Below are 27,412 nucleotides of genomic sequence, written 5' to 3'. Positions count from 1 at the left end.
ATTATTTTTTACAACTAGGAGATGCTAAATAATAAATACTGTCCCTTTAAAACATTGTTCTTTAACTAGTGCCCTAGGGCATACTAGTGTGTCGTGAAATGTTTTCTAGTATACTGTAAAAGAATGCCATTTGTCAATATATTTGCTTTCTTCTAGTGCTCCGTTGAGTAACTAGCATTCATTGATGTCAATTGAAGAGAGCAGATAACATTTTTTTTCTTTTTACATACCATATTTTCTGGACAATAAGGCGCACCTAAAAACCACTAAATTGGCCAGAAACTTGTAAGTGTGCCTTATAATTTATATAACACAGAATACAGTGTATAAGATTGGAAATGCATACAGTATTTATCGGTTTGCATTACTACACAAGTTTTACGGTATGCTTCGTTATTTGAGCAATCATTGCTCAATCGATAATCAATGCTAGCCCAAATCGCAATACATTGTACACAATGGAATTCGAACGTGGGTCGTTCTGTTAGGGTTTGCAAGGTTTATTGTTCTATATTCTTCATCAATTATCCATTATCCGTTATCGGTCAAATCATAATACGCTACAAAGACAAGGGGCCGAGACACTTGTTCTCAGCCAAGAGGCTGAGTCAAGGTCCTAGCCACAGAGCCAAGCAGCGATCAGTGCGAATGCACCGTTCCCGGAGGTACTGCAATACCGGGCCGATGCGTGGAATGGACAAAGCAAGCTCTTATTCCACCTCCCAATTGCAAAAATCAAATTTACAGCATTGCTGTAACTTCATAAATAGTACACAAGTCCAGAACGTGAATTTCATAATTGCGGCACAGCTGTGCCAATATTTTACCTCTAGACTACTTGTGGTGCAAATAACATTGAAAAAGGCTAAAGAGCTTATATCATTATCACACAGTTTTTTATCATGGTGCAGGAAACCTAGATTTGCATAGTGCATTTTGTTCTGCATTCTGATAGGTCAAACAGTCTCTCCACTTCTTCACCTGTGCATCAATAATGTTGGGAAAAGACAGAAACAGAGAATCTCGCAACAAATTATTATCCAAGCTCTTTTACTTGCTCTCTCAAAGTAGTAAAAAATACAAACTCGCCGAATAAAACTCACCCAAACACTGACAATTATAATTAAAGCTTGTTTGCAGTGTGTGTTGAAAATGGCAACCTTAAAGGTGGCGTGCGAAGTTTTGCGTTTAATAAATACACTAGTAATGAAAGGCAATAACACACTGAACAAATCAAACCCAGAAAGCATGGTAAACGAGAAAGCAGTTTAATGCAAAAAAAATCTGCATACAGGCTAAAAATAACTAGTTTTGCTCCGATGCTATACTACTTTAAGGCACAGCAAATAATACTCATATCGGTTATTTGGTAAATTACTGTATTAAATATCAGTACTTCTGCTTTTGTTATTGCCGCTATGGCAGGATGGTGGCTCTTCTTTGATGGTTTATAGGAGGTAATAGTAACAATCATTTTTGCGCTACAGTTAGGCCCATGTCTACCAAGGCATTTTCCTGCTCTGAGCAAATGTTTCTAATTGCTTGCAATGGCAGCACTGTGTTTTTAAGCTCTTTTGAGAATGCCGGCACCTTGTCGCGCGCAAGATGCTGGGCAGGTTTTCTGCGCGGAACGCTTGCCGCTAAACTTTTTTTTTTCTGGTCGCTCAGAGTCGAAAAATGTTTCCCTTGGGGGAAATGTGATGCTCGTTAATGTCACATTTTACCCAGCCTTCAAATCACATTGCAGGCGGGGCGGGACCAACACCGCAACAACCAGTGATTGTGTGCGCTTCGGCACGCGGTAGGGGTTGATTGACTGACTGAGATGCTAAGCTCAAATGTACATAATGGCATTTGCGATCATTTATATAATGAGCAATCTAAAAATCATTTTCTTTAACTTTCTTTTTTAATGTATTTTAAAATATTATTATATTTTTGTAATAATACAAGTTAATGAGACTCTCGTGGGAACAATTAATAGCTGGCAGCTTGCCAGTATCTTCTTAAGTAAGGGAAACACTGGAGAAATATCCAACCAACTCTCAACAGTCATGGAAATATTGAAAGTAAGAAGCTGCCTGCTTATTTTACATGAGTAAGTGCATTATTGCTTTAAGTGCATGCACCAACGACACCGAAAGAAAATGATTAAAAGAATTGTGAATTGCAAGTATCTTATTTTTTTGTGAGGCGATCTCTTTTATATCCCCGTGCTTGATTCCAACTGGCCTTGTAACACAGTATCAATCGTGTAAGTTGCCCCAAAGTATTTACAATTGTACAAAAAAATTATAGGTAGCCCATTGCTAATATACCAGATCAATTTACGTTTGGGTCGGCAATTTAGTCTCCCTGTTTTATTTAATATGATTCAAATCCTCTGTAAGCCATCTTTTTTGTGCTTTTGATCCCTTTCCAATGACCCACTTTTGTTTCAATTTTCCATTTGTCTCGAGTCTGTCGACATGCATGTACTTGTATGTTCATCACGATAATGCTTTACGGAGGCTGCAATGAAGACAGAAGCCAGAGTATGAAAGTTCAAAATCCCGTCCTGCTCCTTTAAACACGAATAGAAAGCATTCATTGTTGATTTGTCTTTAATATAGATAGATAGATACTTTGTTCATCCCCGAAGGGAAATTCACATTTCCAGCAGCATCCCTGAGCTGAGAACAATCGAGAACAATCGAAAATAACACCGGAGCTGCTGGAGTGGCTGCCATTCGTGACGGCGCCGGAAGAAAAGATTCAATTTGAATCATGTACAAACAAACAAACAATTGAATCATGTACAAACAAACAAACAAAATATTCATGTTTCAATAAGTGGAGTGTTAATAAAATGGGGGGAAAAATAATTTCTGATACTGAAAAGATTCAATTTGAATCATGTACAAACAAACAAACAATTGAATCATGTACAAACAAACAAACAAACAAAATATTCATGTTTCAATAAGTGGAGTGTTAATAAAATGGGGGGAAAAATAATTTCTGATACTGATATATGATTGCTTTAGTTAGTGCTGCCAATGTCTGCAAGCGTCAGAGCCCCAGTACACACATGCCCACAGCTCGTGTTTCAAACTCAACGTCCGGATGCAGGAATGAAAACTCTCAATGGATGACCGTTTGGACCCTGTCAGTTTTACATCCATTGGCTAAAAATTCTGTGGCAGGGATACATTCCTTCAGTACAAACTTTCCTTGCACACTCATTGTAAGACCAGACTTGACATTAGATTAACTGTGACATTTTCTATGTTGCATGGCAATATTCTCGTAAAAAATGCAGCTTGATAACGGCGGTAACGGCCAAGCTCGATTCATAAGCATATGCAATGAACTCTTCTCATTTGTGGATAAGTAAAACTTTTAATGCCAGCCACTAACCCCAACTCACATGAATACATCAATTTGTCCACAACATTTTGTACTTATTCTTTATACTGTAAAAAATGGCACAAATATAATATGGAGAATGGTCACATGCACTTTTATTTTGGTAAAAACATAATCTTAGTTGAACATGCGTAGTGTGTTGTCAAATACATAGAAAGTGTGCATAAGAATAAATTACGCTCTTCGTTGATTGGATTTTTCAAGCGGATTGTTTACCGAGTGCTCAGACTCCCAAATGAGTCTGGTCTTTCCAGGCTAATGCTTTACAGGTTCTAAATTGACATTCAATTCAAGTTTCAACTGGGTGCTCCTTTTAGAACTAAGGCAAATAATCAGGGATCCACACAAACACCTACTCGCTGATTTTCCATTAAAATTTTTACTGTTCCAGGTTTCAGTGCAAAAACATAAAAGTGACTGAGGGCTCCATTTGGTTGATGTCCTGGTGTTACTCTTCTGAATGTAATAAGTTGCAAAAACAAAATGTCCAAATTCTTCCTCCAGGTGATTTATCCGCATCATTCCAAGCTGTCAGAGAAAGAAGTGAGTAAAGCCGACGCGTTTAATGTATAACAATCCGGTCAGTTCACACAAATCCTCATATAGTTGTTATTTGCTTTCAGAAAATGAGCATATGCTACCTATCATTCCCGGACTCCAACTCAGGTAAGTTTCTGTTTAAGTTATTTAAAGTATTTGCAGTTGGACTTTTGCCATCTTATTGCCTCAGAAGTTCAAAATATACCAGTCAAATTGTGTTTTTTGTTGTTTTTTTTTTTGTTTTTTTTTTACATTTTCTAAAATGGAACACATTTGTTTTCCATTTTTTTCAACATTTTATCTTCTTTGTTTTGTTTCTTTTACAATTTATAAATGTTTTATTTTTTATTTTCTTAAGAGCTCAGTGTATCTGATCTGTGATCCTTAGTCACAGCATCATTGCTCCTTTTTTTCTGTGTGTGTTGTGTGTGTGCATGTTTATTTGTGCTCTTCAGTATATGTTATCATAGAACTTTGGCCATTCGTACGTATTTTTGACTCCTTGCTGATTCATGGAGTCAGGAAACCAGAAGAGGCGAAAATCAAATATAACAGTGAGATACTTCAAGAACCCATCCCCATAAATTCAGTGTTCTAAAAAGACACAGAAAAAAAAATAAAAAACACAAAAAATTAGAGGACTGAGGTGATGGGTATGGCCATTAATAATTGGCATGATGTCTCCATGAATACTTTCTAATAGTCTTTACTGCTACCTAACAAAATAATGTTCGGATGCAATTTCCCTTGATAAACCACATATTTTTACTATCTGGCCACCACCGGTCAACTTTACGATACCTAAATTATATTAGTAATTTTAAATAACAAATTGTTTTAAAGTGACATTAGTGGTAACGACATAATGAATAACATCTAAGAGCAGAATCTTAAAAGTGCAACACATCTCGTTAACCTCATGCAAAAATGGCACTGCTGAGTTTTTTTTAATATGTTTGGTTTTATGCATGGTAGATAGGAAGACCATGCCAGTTATTCATATTTTTATTGAATTTTTGATATAGGAATAACTAGTATTCTAAATCACTATTAATCCATTTAACTGTTGGCATGCGATAATGGCCTTTATTAATTACATACCTAGTATGCGATAAGGGCCGTACTGATATTAGTAAGGACATTATCGCATGAGAAATCTGTAAAACAGTAAGGCAATAATCGCAAGACAAATATTTTAATTATTTGCCAATTAGCATTTTTTTTCAAAAACTTATCATGTGGTAAGAATTAGTGAATTAAAAGAACGAGACTAATTAAGTGCAAATGTAACAGTTTTCATTATTTTACTCAGAAACCAATTACTGTCAGTACTTACAATTTTGCATGAGGTTATACAGTTGTTGTTTTGAAATCTCAAACTGTTTTTGTGTTAAATAATTTTCCAAACAATACCTCCTAAGTGTAATGTTTGCTATTCTATGTATTTTTTATCATTTTGTATTTGTGTGTATTTCTATTGTATTTGTTCCTATTGTTCTATATACTTATATACATATTTTCTTACAAGACCCTTGCAGTGACAAAGTACTTGTCACAGTTTATGTGTACACTTGAGTGCTTTGCAGACAGGGGTTGTATTAGTCCATTTTCAGAGCACCAATTGGATCTGACAAGTTGGACGTCCTTTTGCAAACCCCCGCTGCATCATGCCACACAGTCTACACAATGCATTTCAGCAATACAGCCCGCTTCATTGTTTAATCCGGCCCACCCAGCATTTGCAAGAGTCTTCTGAAATGTGTTGCATTAATTAAATATTTTTCCACAAAACATGTTTGAATTGTATAGATTGAAATATTAATGAGTCAACTTTTTCTAAAATCTGAAATTAAATGTGATGACATATTTTTGGCCCACTCTTGAAAATACCGGAATTTTGAATGATTTCTTGAATGAAGTACAATGGAACGGTTGGAAGTTAAATTTGGGGAATTTTTTTTTCACAAAAAAAATGCGTAACGTTTAATATTGTAATTTCATTGGTTTCAAAAAAGAATTCGTCTTTGAGAAATGTTGGACCTTTCATATGAGGAAACAAGAATATTCTGTAAACTCAAAGGGGATTTGAACAAGCTGACCATTTCAAATATTATCTAGCAATTGTGTAAAAAACTCTTTAGGATTGAAAATGCCAACAAGACAGGATAGGAATGTGATACATTTATAGTTGTGTGAAGACTCAAAATGAGGAAAGAAGAAATCAATGAATTTTAAAGATGCAATAAGAACAGGAGGAGACCGTACAAAAATCTTCAAGATGCAAAAATCCAACCTGTTTTAAAGGTCCTCCGTAAAGCCCTAATTTCTTTTATTAAAATATCTTGGGTTACAACAGCAGATCAGCCCTAAAGATTGCAGAAATTAAAGAACAGCAACATGATTTGCAAACAGTGTCAATTAGGTAAACAGTGCTAAAGCATACAATAAAGACACCTGTCAGTCTTTGAGAGAAAATGTTCCCTGGTAGTAGCTCGGAAATTCTAATGCAGCTTCTCCTGCTTCCAGGTTGCCTTGGCGACACTCAGTTTTGCTTTCGGTTTCGCCAAGGCTCCAACAGGAAGTCGTCGTTGGGCTGTTTCTTGGAAGCCACTGACAGGGATGCACCCCCCTGCCTCAAGGTAACACGTACACAAGCATGTAGTCTCACATTACCATTCAGCAACAACATACAATACCCAGCCATCCATGGTTAACGAAAATATAGGACTCAGATACCTTTCAACTTATACGTTTTCCCCATTTTTTAATATGTTTTTTTTTGATAATTTCAAATTGTGAACGCTGTATAACAATTTTGCACAGAAAAGGATATCTAAAAAAAAATACAAAAAAACGTGTTTTTGTTAGACCGATCATGTCTTGCCCATTTTGGCTCTCATCCAAATAGTCTTGGTTAATGGTAGCCATCAACAACACTATTATAGATAGCCCAGCAGCGACTGCATTTCCTGAGAGTGCTCAGGAAAAATAATCTAAAACAACAGCTGCAGGTTGTCCTTTTACAAAGCCACAGTGGAGAGCATTCTAACATACTGCATTACGGTGTGGAATGCTGATGAGGGGGGTGAGGGTCAAACAGAGTTGCTGGATACAACCGGAATGTTTGATGTTACATTCCACATAGTCCAGTGTTTTTTCCGAATTGCTAAGTCCACAATTGAATGGATTTGGGAGTACAGTCCATAAACATGCCCGATTAAAGTCGCCGTCGACGATAAAGCTGCGTTGGGGTGTGCAAGCTGCTGTAATTGATAGCAGCGGGCAGGAGATTTAGCGCTATGCTAACGTTAGCATCCGGTGAAACGGTTAGCAGTGTAAAGTAAAAAGCAAACACAAAGACCACAGTTAACTCTCCCAGTACATAGAAGTGTCTGCACGATACTGCTAGAAACTCCATATCGAGTGAGCAGTGTGTGTCAATGTAGCGAGCAGAGACGGGAGTCGTAGGCGGAGTGTCAAACAAAGGTGCCAACGAAAGCTGCTTTAATGACATTTAAACCTGCAATAACAAAACAAACACGAGAGTGGCTCGAGCCGGCCGAATTAAGAGTCCCCCTAGGAACTCGCTAACTAAACAATGGTTCCGTGGGTGAATTATGTAAAACCCACTACACAAGCCCCCCCAGAATTTACCCATAGTCAAAGTCTCTGTGCCTGGTTGGGATGCTGACCCAGCCACTGCGGGTACAAGGAGCTGGAACAGCGGGGAGGTGAGAGCTTGTGGACTCAGTTGGAGAGCCCACAGGTGCTGGGGACGGAGGGTCAGAGTGGGTACCCAATGTCAACTAGGCATCATTCTAATCCTTTGAGTACACCAATTTACACTGATCACATAACAAGATGCTTTCTTGGACGTTTCTTGGTTATATGGTAGGAAGCCAGTCCGTGAGTAGAGTTTTGGTGAAAATGAGTTAAAGACAAAAACGGTGTTTAGCACAGACGATATTGTAAAGCGGAAAACTCCCTTTTCTGGGCAGAAGATTGCATTGTGCAACAGGTTAGCTTAGCTGTACGGTTAGCCCAGGCTTTTGAAGCTTAGCAACACGAAGCAGCTAGACAAAAACAACCTTTTGTTTTTGTTTCACAAGGCGCTTTCTGGCCAGAGTGTAAATACAGGAGGGTGGTGGTCGCACATTGAAAATGTGCGTCTAATGCGGTTTTGTTGCTTTTAGCAATACTTTGTGTGCACTACTATGTCGAACAGGCTGATGGATTTTATCCCAGTAAGTAATTCAGTAAATTCCAATCTGCTACAAATTCAAGCGGGGAAAAATCATCAGCTTCACAAAAATATTCATGGCTGGCAAAACAAGACAAACTTTTTAACACCGCCATTTGACAATAATTCCATAATTACCGTAAAATTCAGACTATAGAGCACACCTGATTAGAAGCTGCACCCACTGTATGTTTAAGGGGAAACCATTTTGTAGATACATAAGCCACAGCTGACTATAAGTTGCATGTGCCCACATTGAAACATGAGATATTTACAATATACTCATCACAGAAATGTCTCACGATCTGTCTGAAAGAAGACACCCGAAAACTATAAATATACTCCAAAACAAACGATAATGCCGACAGTTAAAAATGAATCCACCATGAACATTTTTGCTTCGTTGCTTCTTGTAATCCATTTAATCTGCCACATTATTTCTGTTTCCAAATAAACAGACTCATAAAATGATTTCCAATATGGAAGTTAGCCCTCCTTTTTCAATTGACTTTTTTTCCCTTGATGAGGGTCTGTTCTTGCTAATTATATTCATGCACAAAGTGCGAAGTTACATTAAACTTGCGTCTTTTGACACATATATTTTACGTGTCTCACCCTTACCTTTACTGCTCGGGCGCCCCTGGCGGCCATTAGAAAAAAATGCATAAAATAGCCGCATCAATGCATAAGTTGCAGCGTTGGAAGCTTGGAAAAAAATTCACGGCTTATAGTAGGAATTTACGGTACTTGTTCTGTGCTCATTATTATCAGTTGGCAAATAACAAGCTAGATACTCATGAAGTTTACCAGTACTCTTTCGTACTGGTACTCTTTTGTACACAACTAATGAGTAAACAGCCTCTAGATATCACTACCATCTTCTGTCAATCCGCCAAGAACTTCAAGAACTAGAATAGATCTCTTTAAATAAAATGAAATATGTGCTTTTTGTTGATATGTGCCCGAAATGTTTAAAACTCTTGACTGTTCGGTTGTCTGTGTTCACAGAGGGAGCAAGGGCATTATTACGGCTACGTATATTTTCGTCAAGTGCGGGATAAGTCATTGAAAAGAGGCTATTTCCAGAAGGTGAATAAAACCAATATTAATATTATGTGTATGATTATAGACAACTGTCTAATCGGTTGGTTATCAATTATCTTTTTTTCCTGCAGTCTTTGGTCCTCATTAGTAAGCTGCCCTATGTGACCTTTTTCCACTCACTCCTCAAGATTTTGGCTCCAGAATACTTTGAAAAGCAGGAACCATGTTTGGAGGCAGGTATGTGTTTCAGTATATCCATTTTCGGAACATTTTCGTAGTTGTGCTTAAGCCCAGCTGTCTTCCAACATAAGATTGGTATACTAGGATCTGGTTAGCATTCAATTGTGGGGCAAACATGTACAATGTAATTCCAATTCAGAATTTCCCATCAAATTTTGTGAGACCTTGGTGGACAGTCAAAAGGGGGTCCGATGGGCAAACTCCCCTGGAAGAAAATTTTGTACATTTTAAATTCAAAGGCATCAAGCTGGTGCATTTTTTAGAGCAAAATCAAAAAACTAGATCTATTATAAATGTGTGCCCTTTGTAAACAGCGAGTAAACAACCCAATTTAAATATGACTTTAAAATGTAATTCTCATTTTAGTCATGTGGTAAATTACAGTATTAAATATCAATGCCACTGCTTTTGTGATTGCCGCTACGACAAGACGCCGATGGTTTGCTGGAGGTTATTGTAACACACAACTTATGAGCTATAGTTATGGTCCATGTCCACCAAAGTGTTTCTGCTGTGAGCCAATTTTGTAATTGTTTGCAATGGCAGCGCCATTTTGTTACGCACTGTTGAAAGCGCCAGCAGTGCGACATAGAACTCAGCGCTTAGTCCTTTTTTCTGTTTGTTGAGAGTTGAAAAACGTTTAACTTGGGGAAAACACGACACTAGTCAATGTCATATTTTACCCAGGCATCTAAACACAGTGCAGGCGGGGTGGGATAGACACAGTGCGTGCTTTAGCCTGACGAGCGCTTACTTACCAAGATTCCTTCTGACTGACAGAGATATGTAGATCAAATACACACCGTTGCCTTTGCAATCATTTGTATAGTGACAAATCTGAAAGTCTTTTTGTCTAACTTCGCATTTCTATATATTTAAAGTATCATTTTTTTTTTATAATGCAGGTTTATGTGACTCGGGCGGGATCAATTAAACCCTGGCGGCCCGCCTAATCTTCCTATTATGGGAAACACTGCTTTCTCCAGGATTTGCATCAGCACATCATTTCCATATTATAAAGCATTTGATTTGCAATTTTGCCTCACAGCTTGTAACGATATCGATCGTTGGCCCTCACCACACCCAGGGAGGATCCTCACACTTCCCATTATGGGCGTGGTCATCAAGGTAAGCGCCATGATGCCTTACTAGAGTATGTCACTCGAAGGCAAAAGGTTTTTTTTCATGTGTAAACGCAGATTCGCATCCCAACCAGTTACGACAAACCAGGAACATGTCAACTGGTCCAATCAGCTCAGGTGACATATGCTTCAACACTCACATTCTTAATGTATGTACTGAGAAGATTTTTTTTATTTTTACTCAATTTAACTCTTTTTGTCCAGACTGACAGTTTGGTGTCCATTGTGCTGCCCACCATCCATGAAGTGGACCTCTTCAGGTGTGTTGTACTCCAACTTGCTTTGAGAGTAAGACGCACGGGATCAAAATGCGCACCCTCAAAATTAGTCTTTTATGATATTTTTTTCATATATAAGGAGCTCCGGACAATTAGGCGCATAGAATTAAAACGACAGTAAAGACAGTGCTGTAGTGCTTCTTTCCGCCGTGTGGCGCTGTGAGAGATCACCCAGCATCAACCCCAAAGAAGAAATCCGGTTTCTACTTCCTTGTTTGTGTGTAATGTAAACACACTGGCCTGTATCCCTAGCGCGCTAAGAACTTTTAAGTTTTTCTTCTCTGATATCTCGTGCATCCATTCAATATGGTTGTTGTAAAGTGTGAAGAAGAGGCGAGCTGTTTTTTTTTTTTTTAAATGAAAGTGGAATAAGAAAGCTTGATGCGGTTGAGCAAATGGTTGGATCGCTTTTTTTCATCCACTTTTTACCTCTGAGGAGGAAGTCGCCTAACTCTTCCAAAAGTAAGTTAAATTAACTATTTTTATAGTCAAGTCATGTTTATTTCTATAGCCCTTAATTGCAAAGAGTCTCAAAGGGTTTCACAGACCACAGAATGTCAACGCCTAATGTGTAGCTTTGTTTTTCAATACTATGCTTTATTATCCATCCTGCTTTGTAATGTTACAGAGCATATTACTTCATTAAACGTTTATTTTTCACTTTCAAGAGAATACAGGTTACTTCTACAAGCCTTAAACATATTTATGTAAATCTTAAACATACATACCATACAAAATTTAGCAATCGAGCAACTTACAAACGAATTCAACTTATGAACGATCGTCCGGAACCTATCTTGTTCGTAAGTAAGGTAGCGTCTGTATTTTGCTATTTCTGCCACTTAGATATCATGGAGGGGTCTGAAAATTTCACCCTAGGTGCAACCAGCTCAGTAGCCTAGATGGTAAGGCGCCCGCTTTGAGACTGGGAGGTTCGGGTTCGCGCCCCGGCCGAGTCATTCCTAAGACTTAAAAAGTGGTCGGCGGCGCCCTCTCTTGGCTGCGGCTGCATCGGGTCAGGTGCAATCGACATTTCGTTCTGTGTACATTGTTACACAGAATGACAATACAAGGAAATTATTATTATTATTATTATTATTATTATTATGTCCACTGTGAGAAAGATAAACTAAAAAGAAAAAGGCAGAAATCACAATACATGATTTTCAAACAATTTATTGCTAAAACTTGTTGAGACCTGTTAGTCCACCCATTAGAAGTCACCCATTAGAAGTCCACCTGCGCTCCATCTATCATCCTGAATCAGATGCACCGTTTTGATGTCGTTAGCTGCATAGACACCTGTCCACCCCATACAATCAGTAAGACTTTAACTTGTAACATGGCAAAGACCAATGAGCTGTGCAAAGACACCAGAGACAAAATTGTACACCTCCACAAGACTAGAAAAGGGCTATGGAGCAATTACCAAGCAGCTTCGTGAAAAAAAGGTCCAATCATTAGAAAATGGAAGAAGCTAAACATGACAGTCAAGCTCAATCGGAGTGGAGCCCCATGCAAGATATCACCTCGTAGGGTTTCAATGATTCAAAGAAAGGGGAGGAATCAGCCCGGAAGTACATGACAGGAGTTGGTCAATGACCTGAAAAGAGCTTGGACCACAGTTTCCAAGATTACTGTAGTTAATACACTAAGACGTCATTATTTGAAATCATTCATGGCATGAAAGGTTCCCCTGCTTAAACCAGCACATGTCAAGGCCCTTCTTAAGTTTGCATATGACCATTTGGATGATACAGAGGAGTCATGGGAGAAGGTTTTGTAGTGAGATGAGACCAAAATATAATTTTTTTGGTCATAATTCCACTAAGCGTGTTTGGAAGAAGAATGAAGAGTAGAATCCGAAGAACACCATCCCTACTGTGAAGTTTTGGGGTGGTAGCATCATGCTTTGGGGGTGCACATGAGAAAGGACGAGTGCACTGCATTAAAGAGAGGATGACTGGGGCCGTGTATTGTGAGATTTTGGGGAAAAACCTCCTTCCCTCAGTCAAGAGCATTGAAGATGGGTCGTGGCTGGGTGTTCCAACATGACAACGACCCAGAATACAGCACGGAAAACCAAGGAGTGGCTCCGTAAGTAGCATATCAAGGTTCTAGCACGCCCCAGCCAGTCTCCAGACCTGAACCCAATCAAAAATCTTTGGAGGGAGCTAAAACTTCATGTTTCTCGGCAACAGTCCAGAAACTTGAGTGATCTAGAGAAGATCTGTGTGAAAGAGTGGGCATAAGATCCTTCCTGCAGTGTGTGCAAACTTGGTGAAAGACTACAGGAAACGTTTGACCTCTGTAATCGCAACCAAAGGTTACTGTACCAAATATTAACATTCATTTTCTCAGGTGTTCAAAAATTTATTTGCAGCTATATCACACAATCGTTAAAATAATCATGCATTGTGATTTCTGGATTTTTCTTTATAGTTTATCTCTCTCACAGTGGACATGCACCTACGATGAAAATTTCAGACCCCTCCATGATTTTTAAGTGGGAGAAATGGCAAAATAGCAGGGTGTTCAAATACTTATTTTATTCACTGTATATATAGTTACCAAAAAGATTTTGTTTAATACTACCAATTTGCCTTCTAGATTTATGCTTGGCTTATGTCTTTAAACCTAAAATCTGATGCCTATCTTTGCCTATCTAGGTGTTTCTTTCCAGTGTTCTTCCACATCCAGATGCTGTGGGAGTTGGTGCTGCTGGGGGAGGCGCTCGTTGTCATGGCACCGTCTCCTGCCGAATCGTCGGACACAGTTTTGGCGCTAGTCAAGTGAGTACCAGATTCTGTTCATGCCATTCCATTCATTTTTTCCAAGTAAAACATTTTTACTTTACCACAAACCTCTTTACTAAAGGTCACTAAAGGAAAAATCACACTTAAGTTTGCACTAAAACATCAAATTTAAAAATAATTTGAAAACACAAAATTTTGAAAAGGTGTTTATGTAAAGACACAAATGTGGTATTCAATGAAAATGCACAAATATGGGGTTAATATTCACATTAAAAATACATAAATATTAGAGAAAAGAGCACAACTATGCAGACATGAAGGTGAAGAATTATTACACCATAAAATAATGCTAAAAATATTGTTAAAATAATTCTAAATGAATAACAGAAAGTCATGCTGTGCCTGTTGCCCATTTATGGTTCATCACAACTGTTGTGGCTGGAGCTACAAACAATTCCTCTCCTTGCATTTCAAAGTATAAATCATCTGCCAGTGGTGGGCTTTTGGGGCCTGCAAGTCCTTCTCTGCTGGCTTCTAAATATCTGAATCATTTGATGTTGATTAGAGTTTGTCCATGTATACTTAAATGATAAATAATTCCAAAGAGTCTGTCAGCCTCCTTTCATTGACTTTGCCCTGGTTGTGCTGCTTTCAGATATGTGCTTTCATATTTAATTATTTAACCAATCACATTTCAGGAATTACTTGTTGCCAGACTCAGGGGCCTTTACAATCAATTATGCAGGCCCTGAGGCATAACATAAGGGTGAATAAAGTTGTTGGTTCAGCCGATCGGATTTTCAGTTGGCAGGCCAGAGCCTTCCAGCAGAAATATGGATACGTCATCGATTTTGCAAAGTATGATTGGCTTGGGGGTGGTAATTAAAAATCACAACACAAAACTGAAGAAAAATATCGCTGTGTCCACTGCTTCTGTCAAATGGACGTTTTAATCCCTAAATCGAATAAAAACCTACGCCAGAAATACAACAGGAACAGCTTGATTTAAGCATTAGCTTTGATGGCAATAAAAAACTTCTTGATGGAACAGAAATGCATGGAAAATCTGTATGACAGAGTGATTCAAATTTTCTTGGGGAAAGAAAGTTGGGTGGATTTTCTGCCCAAAAAAGCGATTTTTAGTAAGTAATGTGTAGCTATATTCCTAAATAATTGTTCAATTTATGAGGTTATTATTGATGTTTAATATTTGTCGCTGCTGTAGCTGCAGTAAATGTTTTATGGCCATGAAATGGTTATTGAGGGTTGGATTGATTCAAATGAAGCACTACTGAAGGCTTAGGTGTGAAATACACGGCTCGCCTTTGTCTTGTATTGTCTTATTTGACCGTTTCATTTAACTTTTATCCTTTTGCTGACATTTTGGGGTTTGAAGGCAAAATATATACCATTTAATGTCCCTCTTTCTATACAGCTGTGTGTCTCCTCTGCGCTACTGTAGTGACTTCCGGCCATATTTTACCATCCACGACAGCGAATTTAGAGAGTACACCACCAGGACGCAGGCTCCGTAAGTCAAAATGCGTCACAGGATGCACACACAACAGCGCACGTGGGAAAACGCACACTTTAATACAGTAATCCCTTGTTTTTGCGGGGGTAGCTTTCCAAAAGAAGTCAAAGCCCGCAAAATAGTAGCATCCCATAATTGGAATGCTTCTCCTTTCAGTGTAAGAAAGCGATGTACACAGCAGCTGGCTTGCTGCATGCTAGCATCGGGGATCCTCGGCTGCCTCAGGTCTCTGTGAAGATTAAAACACAAAAGTCCCGAATGTAGCTGTTTCCCACGAGTTGTAGATCCAGGTCATTTGTTTCATGGGTAATGGATCCGATGTTCGTGAGACACAGGCTCGGCAGGGGTAGCTTGTGAGAGTTTTTACGTAACCTATCCAGAGCAGTAAGCCAGGCCGGTTGCACCGCCATTTATTTCTCTCCGCCTCAGTCTCTTCCCTGACCCGATAACCATCCACTTGGTGGTTATCAGTATTTCTTGACGCTCTTCTGACTTTGTTCATAGTCTGATTCAATTTATTAATTTTCTTTTCATTGTAACAAGCCGCAAAAATACTAGCTGTCACAGTTCTTTGCAGTATGTTTTGTTGGACAAGTTTTCCGACGGCGTACACCAGCCTATTACAGTCCGGCACACACATTCACATCCACCCAACACACACACACACACACAGCCCTCCTCAACCTGACCCTGTGATAGATTTGTGGTGTGCTCTCTGCTACATAACACAATGCACGATACAAAGATATCAATGACAATTTAACGATTCAGCGGTGGATTACTGAATATTGTGGCAGAATACAAATTTTTAGTGCTCACGATGATTTCATTTCAAACTTCCTCTCAGTCCGTCAGTCATCCTTGGAGTGACCAACCCCTTTTTTGCTAAGACTCTGCAGCACTGGCCTCACATCATCCGCATCGGCGACATGAAGCAAGCAGGTATTGAACATATAGTATATTAATCCTTTTTCTTTTTTTTTTTCTTTATTGCAACAATCATAATAAATATGACTCCCCCATAGGTGAGATGGCCAAGCAGATGAAAGTGAAGAAACTCAAGAATCTGAAAACTCTCGACTCTAAACCCGGTAAAGGTTTTTGCTCTCTCTGTTTTGGGAAAAAGTATCACAAAGAGGACCAGAGCTTTGTATCTTTAGAGTAAGGGCTTCAAACCCAATTTACTTGGGGGCTGCCGCAGCTAGGGTCGGGTTTTCCACCAATAAGTTCTGACAAGAACATTTCACTGTTCCCAAATATAATTTTTAAATCGCCACCTATACTTGCCCAATTCACACCACAGGAAATGGTGTTCCTGCAACGATAGTGGTCTATGGAAACCACCGACCCACACAAAATAAGATTTAAAAATATATATTTTACAAAGTGATATGAAAAGAATTCAATCAATCTGTAATGAGGTCATCAATGATTTGCTACTGCTGCACTTAAAGGGTCAGTGTGTATTAATCAATGCCTCCCAGTATTAATTGGCCCCCAGGCTGCAGGTTTTAGGCCCCTGCCCTAGGGTAAATCAGGAAGTGTCAGTTAAGTTGTCCTCAGTAATAGACAAGAATTATTAGGAATCATTAAGATCACATAGAACTCAGGTGACTCACTTGAATAGATTATGGCATACTTAACAAACATATGTCCCGCGGGCTGGATTGGGCCTGTTGGGTTAGTTAATCCATCTTGCCATAAATATCCGAGTATGTCAAAAGAAGAAGCGAGTTTGTAGGTCATTTCTATCAAAAGTTACGACTTTTTAAATAAACGAAAACCAAATGCTCTCTCAGGCTGCTAGAGGGCAGTGTTGAGTTTGTATAAGGTGGTGAGTTGGTTCAGGTTTAAAACTGCAATTACTCAACTGTTAAAATAAATCAGTTAACACATTCAGTACCAAACATAAAAATCTATTTCCCCCATTGTTTGTGAACAAATTTGTTTTGTTTAAAAAAGATCCCTTTTCGTATGTGATCATAATATGTAAGGTAGTTTACTAATTAATATAGGCTGAGTGATAAAGGATACTATTGAAAAACAAAGCAAAGCTGTAGTTGACATTCTTTTACTGATCCGGCCCGCCTCAGAACACAAAGGCTGGATCACCCAACTGAATTTGACATTGATGGTTTATGGGCTAGGAAGAAACATAGGAAACTCAACAAAGTTCTTTTATAAAGTCGACAGACCCCTTAGTTTGACTCATGTGACTGACTCAAGTTAACACACTCATTTACTTGTCTGTGTTTGTTTTTCAGGTGTATACACTGCATACAAGCCATATCTCAACAAAGATGATGAAATCATCAAGCAGCTCCAGAAGGTTAGTTAAAGCATCTCTGCATTCCCTTGTATTACAATTTATATTTATTTTATATTTTTCATGGTCAGGGTGTTCAGCAAAAGAGGCCCTCTGCAGCTCAGAATGCAATTTTGAGGCGATACTTTCTGGAGCTGACACAGAGCTTCATAATACCTCTGGTAGTCCCCTATATTGTGATCAGTCATCATCAGTAATAAGAACAAGATCTAGAAGTTAGTGTTTTGTTATATTTGTCTGTCATGTATTTAGGAGCGTTACGTGGCTAGTCTTATGCCTCTGCAGAGGTCCATTAGCCCATGGAAGAGTCCTCCTCTTCTGCGACCATTTGTTCAGCAGGACTTCATGAAGACGCTGGAAAAGGCCGGCCCTCAGCTCACCTCGCGGCTCAAGGGAGACTGGATTGGACTTTACAGGCAAGTGCTCACATTTTTCTCTTTGCTCTTTACATATTGGTAGGCATCATCAAATTTCCCCCATACCTCTTGTGTATTCATCGTGTAAAATTCGGCCTGGACCTCAGCCCGGTTCTTTTTTTCCTCAATGCTCATCATACTTGAAATAAAAACCAGGAGACTGCATACTACAGTATTTTTCGGACCATTATGTCTCTCGCGAGTATAAGTCACACCAACCCAAAAATGCATTGTTATGAAGGACAAACATGTATAAGTCGCACTCGCAGTACAAGTCACATTTTTGGGGTAATCTATTCAATAAAATCCAACACCAAAAACATACATGACATCTTGAAAGAAAATTTAAAAAAATATATAAAATATAGAACATGGTTTACCAACATTACATATACCATATTTTCTGCTATATGAGGCACACCTAAAGCAAACGCTGACAATGCGCCTTAGAATATGGTGCATCTTTTTACATATGGATCAATATTGATCCGCAACAGGTCTCACAACTACGGTAAGCAGCCGCTGACTTAATTTTCCCCGTAGAAGTGGTGTGCGGTGCATGCTGGGATATGCATATATATGTATGTGTATATATCGGTGTTTCATTTCCGAACCAATGTGTCAATCATCATTTGAATCTGTCTCTATTGGCTAAAGTTATTCGGGGTTAAAGGAGGTGGGCCCTTTTTAGCATATACGGGCTCATATAGGCTAAAGCAAGGTAAAACAAAGCCTGCAATTGGCTGAAAAAGATGTGAATTATAAGTTAGTTTGGTTTACGGCTTAGAAAAAAATATTTTACTTGTCTGTATTTGTAAATGGGAATTATGGTGGGGCTCAACAGACAGGTAGCAACAAGAAACGTCCATCGATGCAGGGATGCTTTTAGGCTTTTTTTTTGTCACCATTATTGGAGTATGTAAAGATTTTATATGGTTGGATTTTCTGTATTTACGGATTTAAGGAGCCCACGGCTGCGCATTATAAAATGTGATGGCTACAAGACTACGTCTTTATATTTTTTAGGTATATTTTTTTTTGTGATGAGTATATTTTTAAATGATATTCATATCTCGAATCCCAAGAGTTTAAGCTTTCCAGGGATACGTGGCATGACATAATAAAGTGACTGGTGACATCGTACGGACAGCGTGTGTTGACGTGTCTGAGACATGTACCGTAAATTCCGGACTATAGAGCGCACCTGATTATAAGCCGCACCCACCACATTTTCAGAGGAAAACCGATTTCGTACATACACAAGCCGCACCTGTATATAAGCCGCATGCGCACCCGTTAAAAAATTGTAACACAAACGTTAAATTTATCCAGACCCGACTTCAAGTCTCGCGGTTGAAACTCAATGTCCTTCATTGAAGTACACAGTCCAAAAATCACAGCCGGCAAAATGAACGGAAAATGATACCGATACTTAAGGTTTGATGCAGACCTGCAGAGTCCGGGTACCCGTTGAAACTAATCCAAGGAAAAAAAGTCTATATTTCCAAAGGTAAGGGTGGGAAAAATATATATCCACTATTGTCCGCCGCGACAACAGGTCTCACTCACCTTTACCCCACTTCCCGTCAGCCCGCGTCTGCTCCGCCCCTCTTTTTTAATTCGCAAAACATATCAGAATAAGTGTCTCAAATAAATACATTACAAAAATATACAGGTGCAAATACATATTATACATGGGTTACACATATTTACAAAGAAAGACGGTACACTGAGTTTTCAAAGCTTTAATAATAATAATAATATAACTTTCATCCCAAACGGTGCCTGACAGGGCAGTTAATGGTAGCAACACGCTCGCAACACAGTAAACGGGTCTGTTAAAAAAACATACCATACTTGTAAAAGTCACAGTAAACCTTCCTCATCTTCCTCCTTACAACTGAAGCCATCAAAGTCATAAAGAAATGGTGTCATATAGACGTCGTCCCACGCTCCCGCAGCCTCACTCGCGCGGTCACTGTCGCTGGTGTGCCCTCCTCTCCGTCACGGCTTTTTGGAACCCGTTGGTGATGGTGGATTTTTTGATGCTGCCCCACGCTGTCAGGATCCACTGGCAGACTTGCGAAAAAGTTGCCTTTCGCATGCGGACAGTTTTAGTGAAAGATTTCTCACCGCTAGTCAAGCCAAGAAGTTGGAGTCTTCCTCTGCGCATATATTCCACCGGTCTAAATCTTACCTTTGGTACTCGAGGGCTGCTGGCGGCCGTTAGAAAAATTACATAAATTGGCCGCATCACTGAATAAGCCGCAGGGTTGAAAGTTTGGGGGGAAAAGTAGCGGCTTATAGTCCAGAATTTACGGTATTTGCTTTTCAACAGTCCGATGGCCCGCCTCGTTAAGGGGTTAATAAAGTTTGACTGACCTTCCTACTGTAGCGCCTTATAGTCCGGTGCACATTATGTTTGGAAAATATATGACAAAAGACTATTTTTGGGGGTCTCCTCATCTCATCTCATTAGCCGTACCGCTTATCCTCATTAGGGTCGCGGGGGGGCTGGAGCCCATCCCAGCCATCTCCAGGCAGTGGGCAGGGGACACCCTGAACTGGTTGCCAACCAATCGCAGGGCACACGGGGACAGACAACTCACTCGCTCATTCACACCTAGGGACAATTTGGACCGGCCAATTCACCTGAAATGCATGTTTTTGGAATGTGGGAGGAAACCGGAGTGCCCGGAGGAAACCCACGCAAGCACAGGGAGAACATACAAACTCCCATAGGAAGTCTGGAGCTGGATTTGAACCCACGACAGGTTCCCATGACATGAACTGTGCCGCACAAGCGCTAACCACTGCGCCGCCGTGCTGCCTTTTTTCGGGGGTGCGCCTTATAATACTGTGCTTCTTATAGTCCAGAAAATACGGTACATGCATATGTTAGAGATACTCGTCAGTAACGACGTAACATTAAGAGGTATTCAGATGACTCAGGCATAAAGAACATGTTTACCAAACTGTCTTCACCACTCCAATCAGATCTTCAGCCTCGGTGTCTCTTGGACCGGTAAACCGGTAAATCCATGCGCTTTCTTCCTCCTTCCGCTTTTACGTTGCTGTCAGTGTTGACATTATCAACACAGGTCTAGAGCTCTCTCTTGCGGTCAAGTGTGAAAATAACATTTTAAGTAACATACCGTAAATAAAATTGAAACCTAAATTATCTAATAATGTTTTAATCATTTCACATATATGTATATCCGGAGTATAAGTTGCAACCACGGCCAAACAATGGAAAAAAACTGCAACATATAGTGCGGAGTTTACGTTACTTGATGCAAGAAAGATTGAATACACAGCTTTTCAGCATCACATGGAAGAAGTCTAAAATAGTCCCTTAGTCTTTTACTGTCAAGCAGGGTAAGGGGACTAAGCCTCAATAATGTGCCATAGTGTGACACAATGGTCTTAGCTGGTTCAAACTGGAAAATGTGCGCAAGAATGCTTTTAGATAGGAAAGTGCCGAGCAAGCATCCTATCAGCTCCGGCCTATTTCTAACAACCACATACCTTAGTATCGTGAAATGTGTTTATCAATGCTCTTCATGTATCCCACACATCTTCCCCTTGTTCCTCAGCTCCTTCCCTTCTCGTGCTGTCTACATATTCCTCACATATGTCAAGCATTGTTTACTGAACGTTTCTCAAATGCTTTCTGTTTTTTCTTTAGGTTCGTCAAATGTTCTCACTCCTAATGTTTAAAGTTTCCCCCATTTTATAGTTATTTACATACACCATTCTCTCATTATCCTTACTTATTATTCTAATTATCCATTTGCGTACTTGTAGGCACTTCCTAAAATCTCCCAACTTTGATGGCTGGTTCCGCAACAGAAGGAAGGAGATGACACAAAAGCTGGAGGCCCTCCATCTTGAAGCGCTCTGTGAAGAGGTGAGGAAAATGAATAAGTTTCCCACTTACCAAATAGCACCAACTCTCTAAAGTTTTGACCCCACTAGGTTATTCAATTTAATATTTTTTAAATTTGAAATGTTCTATTTTACATATCATGGACCCCTCCTTTGCTTTTTTTTTGGCTTTGTTGGTTTTTGTAGCTTTCCCTTGTGAGTTTCCAGAGATTCTTCCCTTTTATTTTTTTAGTTTAAAATTGAGTAGACACTCAAATTAAGGCAATAATATATAGATTGATTTTATACTTGCAAGGAAGACTGGGACAGGGCCTCAGAAAAGAAAATTCCATCTGACCCCCTCTTTTTATTAAATCCTCCCAAGGTTACAAAAAAGTCTTTTAGGCCTAACGGGTGTGGGAATCCAAGAATAGCGACATGATTGGCCGATAGCGACAATAGAGCAATAGTATAACTACAACCAACAGTAAGTTAAAATAAGGAACTTGCATTCCATTAAATCTTCTGCACTCATCCAATAATAACTAACTTTTTAATTGTTGATTGGTTATTTAGTTTCCAAGAGTCACTGGCTTAAATTTAACCAATATTTTTTAATTAGGTCGCAGCATCGCTCACGCTAGCATTAGTAAATCTTAACGTAGACTCTACCATTAGGAGTAGCGACTAGCATCGTGGAAACTAGTCAAGTCATGTTTATTTGTATAGCCCTTAAAATCACAAGGAGACTCAAAGGGCTGCACAGACCACAGATTATTGCAAACTACAGACTATCATTACACCATCCCCTGATCTAAAACATACACGAGGGCAAGGAAAAACTCCAAAACCTCAACATGAGAAAAATGAGAAACCTTGGGAAGGGACCGCACGTGAGGTAATCCCCCTTCCAGGATGTCCAAGTTGCAATAGATGTTGGAATAACAAACAATACACAGATATTGAAGTATAAGTCATTCATATATATATAAATGTGTTTTAAGCCTACATTTAAACAGTTCCACTGAGGTTGCAGATCGAATATCAGGGGGCAGAGCATTCGACAGCACCAGGGCCCAAAAAAAAAACGCTCTTCAACCTGCGGATCTCTTCTTGGCTCTTGGGATCACTAGTAGACCAGCATTTTCAGAGCATGAATTATAATCCCCGCATCAGACTAAAACAGCATAGGGCGATTTTAGCAATGTTGCTAAGATGGAAAAAGCCGATCTAGTAGTATTTTTAATGTGTGTTTGAAAGGACAGATTGCGGTCAAATGAAAACACTAAAGGGCTCAGATGTCATTTCACCATATTCAACACAATGCATTCTATCTGAGATTTGGGATCTGAACCATAAGAGGACGTTTCCTGAGAAACCAATCCATTTTTCCGGCCGATATAGTCAGAAAATATGGGCCACACCGTCAAAGGCCGCTCTAAGGTCCAGCAGCAGCAACAGTGATGAAGGGCTGGAATCTATTGCTAGTAGAAGATCATTGGATACCTTAACCAGGACTGTCTCATTCGTGACACATGGCTTGCATAGCAAACCTGACTGGTAACGTTAGCGGACAGCGTTGGCACTGATCAGTTTGTGGGATTGGCTCAATTGATTAAAAAACAGGACCATTGAACTGCAATGAAAATGTTGATTATCATTATTATTATCATCATTAATATTACACTGTTTTTCACATCATTTGTTGTAGACCCTTATTATTTTTTTGTCCTTGTAAGGACCTGCAGCAACGAGTCCAGAGACACTCTGAGGTGGAGACAGTGGATTTGGTTCTCAAATTAAAAGACAAACTGGCAAGTACAGACAAAATTAAATCTCAAGGTTTAAAAGATTATATTGAATCGAGTGTTTTTGTTTTTCCTCATCCGCCAGAGTCAAGCAGAAAGGGAACGTTTACCTGTGCGTGCTGGTACAATAGCCAAACTGAGAGCTCACATTGACGGCGTCATCCTAGCCTTACCCGAAGACCTTCAGGGTATTCTCCACAAGCCCACCACGCCCTGAACTTCTATTTTTGGGATGTATGGCTACCAAACACATGAAAGTAGTGTGTTTCTGATCATTTCTCAAAGTCCGGAGGGATTTTTAATCACCACTTCAAACAGATTGTTAACTTTGAATCCTTTTTTAAGACTTGCTTTTGAAGTGCACTTTTTCCCATTGTGTACTTTTTAACAACACACACACAAACACACTTACGTACGTATTCAAGCTGCCATTATTGGGGCTTTTTATTTTCATCTGAACTTATATCCAGTAAACTGCACAATATCAACAATATAACACCAGCAACACCCTCATTTCAGCAGCAACCAATCAGGTGTCTGCATCCGGGTCATGTGACCCAATCTAAGAAGCTACATGAGACATTCCTTTGGAAATGTGAACAAAAAACGGTTCAGTTTGTAATACAACTACAAAGATGGGTTTTTGTTTGTTTTTATTAAAATACTGTATCATGAATGTTGAAAATTTTAAACACATTTTTCTTCTTTTTTTGTGTGTTAATTCCTAGAAATGTTCTGATGGAAATTTGACTGAAAATTTTCTGTACATTTCTGACATTCTGCACAAAGTCAGGACTTTTTTAAGGAATATGTTATTTATATAGTTCTATAGGAATTACTTTAGACTTCCTCAATCAATTTTACCTCAAAAGTTCCTTTAAGAGTAAATGTAAGTTCCTGAAATTTCCTAAAAAAAGATCCAGTAACATTTCAGTATATTTGAGAGAACCTCTGAAAATGTGCTCTTTTCATGTGGTAGAAATGTTCTCAAAACAGTCTAAAGTAGGTGGTGCATTGGCTGACTGGTTAGCACGTCTACCTCAGAGTTCAGAGGTTTCAGGTTCTATTCTAGCTATAGGCTTCTGTGCGGAATTTGCATTCTCTCTCTGTGTCTGAGAGGGTTATCTCTAGACACTGGTTTCCCCCCTTGTATCTAAAACATGTATGGAGCATTTTATTCGTGGGTCAATATTGTCCCTAGCAATTAATGTGAGAGGGAATGGTTGTCTGTCTCAGTCTTCCCTGTGGTTTGCTGGCAAGCAGTCCAGGGTGTCCCCTGCCCACCGGCCCAATGTACGGGATGGGCTACCAACTTTCTTGGGACCCATATTATGGGTAGAAAATGGAAATAAAACCAACAAAATTTAAAAAAATAATGTGGTCCCTATGAAATAAGCCTATTGAGCATATAGGTAGAAGAGATGAAGCAGGGCATTATCGCCATCTACTCTTAAGGAATGTAATTGACCCACCCTTTTTTCTTCTTAGCATTATTTTGCCAAGGAAAAGGCCAATGACCCACTGAAAACAGGTCCGTGACCCATTTTTAGGTTCTGACCCACCAGTTGAGAAACACGAGTCCGTACTGTAGGATACTGTTAGACGTGCTAACCATTCTGCGACTGTGCCGCCCATACATATATATTTATAAACATATACTGTATATATGTAAGTAGGGATGCAAGATGTGTTTCCGACTAATAACCGATAAAATTCTCTTTCTGGAAAATGATCACTAATTTCTATGTGTGTATTTATTTTTGTTTACATGAACACTCACCATTAGAAAAAAAAGTCGCATTTGAGAGGCTATGCTTAATTTAATCAGTCGATAAATACTTAGTCAGAAATAAGTTTAATGACAAGATATTGTTATGATTACCATAATAATCGTCATAGATATTGAAACAAAGGCATTTGATTATGCGTTGAGGTGTCCTTAAAAAGTTATAAGTAGAATATTGTCTCTATTAAGTATGTGTTAAAAATGCCCAACTGAGTTAAAAAGCCATTTGATATGTTTTTCCACCACGACTATTCTGCTTTTATCTTACTTTCAACAAAGCTGTTTGGTTTGTGAGACACATTAGGTAGGCGGAAAGGGGTTGATTCAGTGAGTTATTTTATGCTCGTTACCACAGTTTTTTGTTAGTGTAGCATGAAAATGGTGAAAGAAAGCTTGACAGAGACTGCAATGATGACACAAGCCAGAAGATGGCGTCAGCGAGTTAAAAAAAAGGTTTCAAATTTCGTTCCTACAGTAAAATGGGTGGGCAAACATTTTGACTCGAGGGCCACAATGAGTTCTAAAATTTGACAGAGGGGCCGAGCCAAGAACAGATGGATTGAGTGTTATATAAATTACATACAGGATTTGACCTATTAATGATTAATGATTGATTTAATTACATTTCAGTTGAATAACCACAGCAGGAAAACTCACCATCAGTTTCAGTGGGAATAGTGTTGTTGATCTCCCTGTTTTGTCAGTGCATCAAAGTCTGGAGTAAGTTTTGTTGTGGTGATTCTCAGAATAGATCCGAAGTGTTGGTCAGTTATCCTGGATCTGTGACCGGCTTTGTTCATGTTCATAACACTGAATGTCTGCTCACATACATAGGTCGAGCCAAACAAGGCCAGCATCTTGTGCCGTCCTCCGTAGGTTTGGAAAGATGGCTTCGTTCAGTGAAGCATAAAAGTCGTTAAGTTTAAGAGTCTTGAACTTTTCCTTCAAGGTGGCGTCAGACTAAAGATCGATCAGTTCCAGTTGCACCTCATGTGGTACTGTTTCAGGGTCTTGTTAGAAGGGACAAGACACGAGCTGGAGTGACTCATCAATGTTTTCAAAATCAGAGAACCGGCGACTGAATTCTCTGTGCAGGTCATCCAGTGATTTGCTGTATTTCTTTGCAGATCGCCTCGCCTCTTTCTGAGTGTCAAGTGTGGCGAAATGAGTGAAGGATGTGTTCGCAACTTGTCTGGGAAATAAAATGTACTTAGATTCATTCAAGTGTGAAAATACTTCCACAGCAAACGCAAAATCACAAAGCCAGTTCTGGTCTCGTAGCTCAGGAAATTCGTCAGATTTCTCATTGAACTCTAAAAATGCGCCGATCTCCTCTTTCAGGTCCCAAATGCGTTGAAACACTTTGCCCAAACTTAACCACCTAACACGAGAGTGGCAAAGTAAGTCCTGATGATCCGCATCAATTTCCTCCAGGAACGTGATGAACTGACGATGCTGGAGTCCCCTTGCGCGTATAAAGTTCACAAGTTTTACAACTGGATTCACTACATGGTTATGCTGCAATTCAGACTTGCAAAGTGATTCCTGATGGATGATACAGTGAAGGAAAATAACATCCTGTTCACGGTTTTCCTAGATTTACTTATCCTGGATTCGTTTTAGCAGCCCAACGTTTTTTTCCTGTTAAATTTGGTGATCCATCCGTCGTGACATTGGCAAGTTTACTCCAAGGTAGTTTATGTTTCTCGATTGCAGCAGACACCTTTTCATACAAATCCTCTCCCCGCGTTGTTCCCTTCAGGGACTCCATGGTCAAAAACTCCTCCATTATCTCAAAGCTGTCATTTATTCCTCTTATAAAAATTCGGAGCTGTGCTGTGTCTTTGATGTAATTACTTTCATCCAGTGCAAGTGAATATAACTCAAATAACTCTGCCTTTTTGTTTAGCTGGCTAGCTATATGTTCATCAATTAGTTCCACACGGCGAGTCACAGTCCGACGTGACAAACTGATTTTTTTCGAACTTGCCTTGACTTTTCGGACACAGAACACCTGCAGTCTCCCC

The 27,412-nt window shown here is 39.3% G+C and overlaps 1 protein-coding gene, 1 long non-coding RNA gene and 1 pseudogene across 2 annotated transcripts in view; 1 reads left to right on the top strand and 2 right to left on the bottom strand.

Moving 5' to 3' along the window:
- The window catches only part of dennd6a (DENN/MADD domain containing 6A), a 27,437-nt gene extending 2,099 nt beyond the window's left edge, over nucleotides 1-25,338 (top strand). Inside the window, exons 2-19 of the mRNA XM_088337632.1 lie at nucleotides 3,913-3,951; nucleotides 4,032-4,074; nucleotides 6,475-6,587; nucleotides 9,197-9,277; nucleotides 9,364-9,469; nucleotides 10,521-10,600; nucleotides 10,672-10,731; nucleotides 10,819-10,874; nucleotides 13,562-13,684; nucleotides 15,084-15,179; nucleotides 16,030-16,124; nucleotides 16,208-16,273; nucleotides 17,447-17,511; nucleotides 17,580-17,669; nucleotides 17,761-17,924; nucleotides 21,732-21,834; nucleotides 23,531-23,605; nucleotides 23,685-25,338. Of these exons, the coding sequence (XP_088193758.1) occupies nucleotides 3,913-3,951; nucleotides 4,032-4,074; nucleotides 6,475-6,587; nucleotides 9,197-9,277; nucleotides 9,364-9,469; nucleotides 10,521-10,600; nucleotides 10,672-10,731; nucleotides 10,819-10,874; nucleotides 13,562-13,684; nucleotides 15,084-15,179; nucleotides 16,030-16,124; nucleotides 16,208-16,273; nucleotides 17,447-17,511; nucleotides 17,580-17,669; nucleotides 17,761-17,924; nucleotides 21,732-21,834; nucleotides 23,531-23,605; nucleotides 23,685-23,816 (1,587 nt within the window). The 3' untranslated portion in view covers nucleotides 23,817-25,338. The remainder of the gene's footprint in view (nucleotides 1-3,912; nucleotides 3,952-4,031; nucleotides 4,075-6,474; nucleotides 6,588-9,196; nucleotides 9,278-9,363; nucleotides 9,470-10,520; nucleotides 10,601-10,671; nucleotides 10,732-10,818; nucleotides 10,875-13,561; nucleotides 13,685-15,083; nucleotides 15,180-16,029; nucleotides 16,125-16,207; nucleotides 16,274-17,446; nucleotides 17,512-17,579; nucleotides 17,670-17,760; nucleotides 17,925-21,731; nucleotides 21,835-23,530; nucleotides 23,606-23,684) is intronic.
- Nucleotides 644-768, bottom strand: LOC148363665 (U2 spliceosomal RNA; annotated as a pseudogene).
- LOC148363663 (uncharacterized) lies at nucleotides 21,103-27,412 on the bottom strand. The gene is made up of 2 exons (XR_015850672.1): nucleotides 26,043-27,412; nucleotides 21,103-21,824 (listed from the first exon to the last, which is right to left on the bottom strand). It is a non-coding gene; the product is annotated as an uncharacterized LOC148363663 (long non-coding RNA).

This window comes from Urocampus carinirostris, chromosome 6, assembly GCF_059441175.1.
Source record: "Urocampus carinirostris isolate Australia breed hairy pipefish chromosome 6, RoL_Ucar_1.0, whole genome shotgun sequence".
In the NCBI taxonomy this organism is placed as follows: Eukaryota; Metazoa; Chordata; class Actinopteri; order Syngnathiformes; family Syngnathidae; genus Urocampus; species Urocampus carinirostris.
Note: the sequence above shows the minus strand (reverse complement) of the source record. Positions and strands in the feature narration are given on the sequence as shown.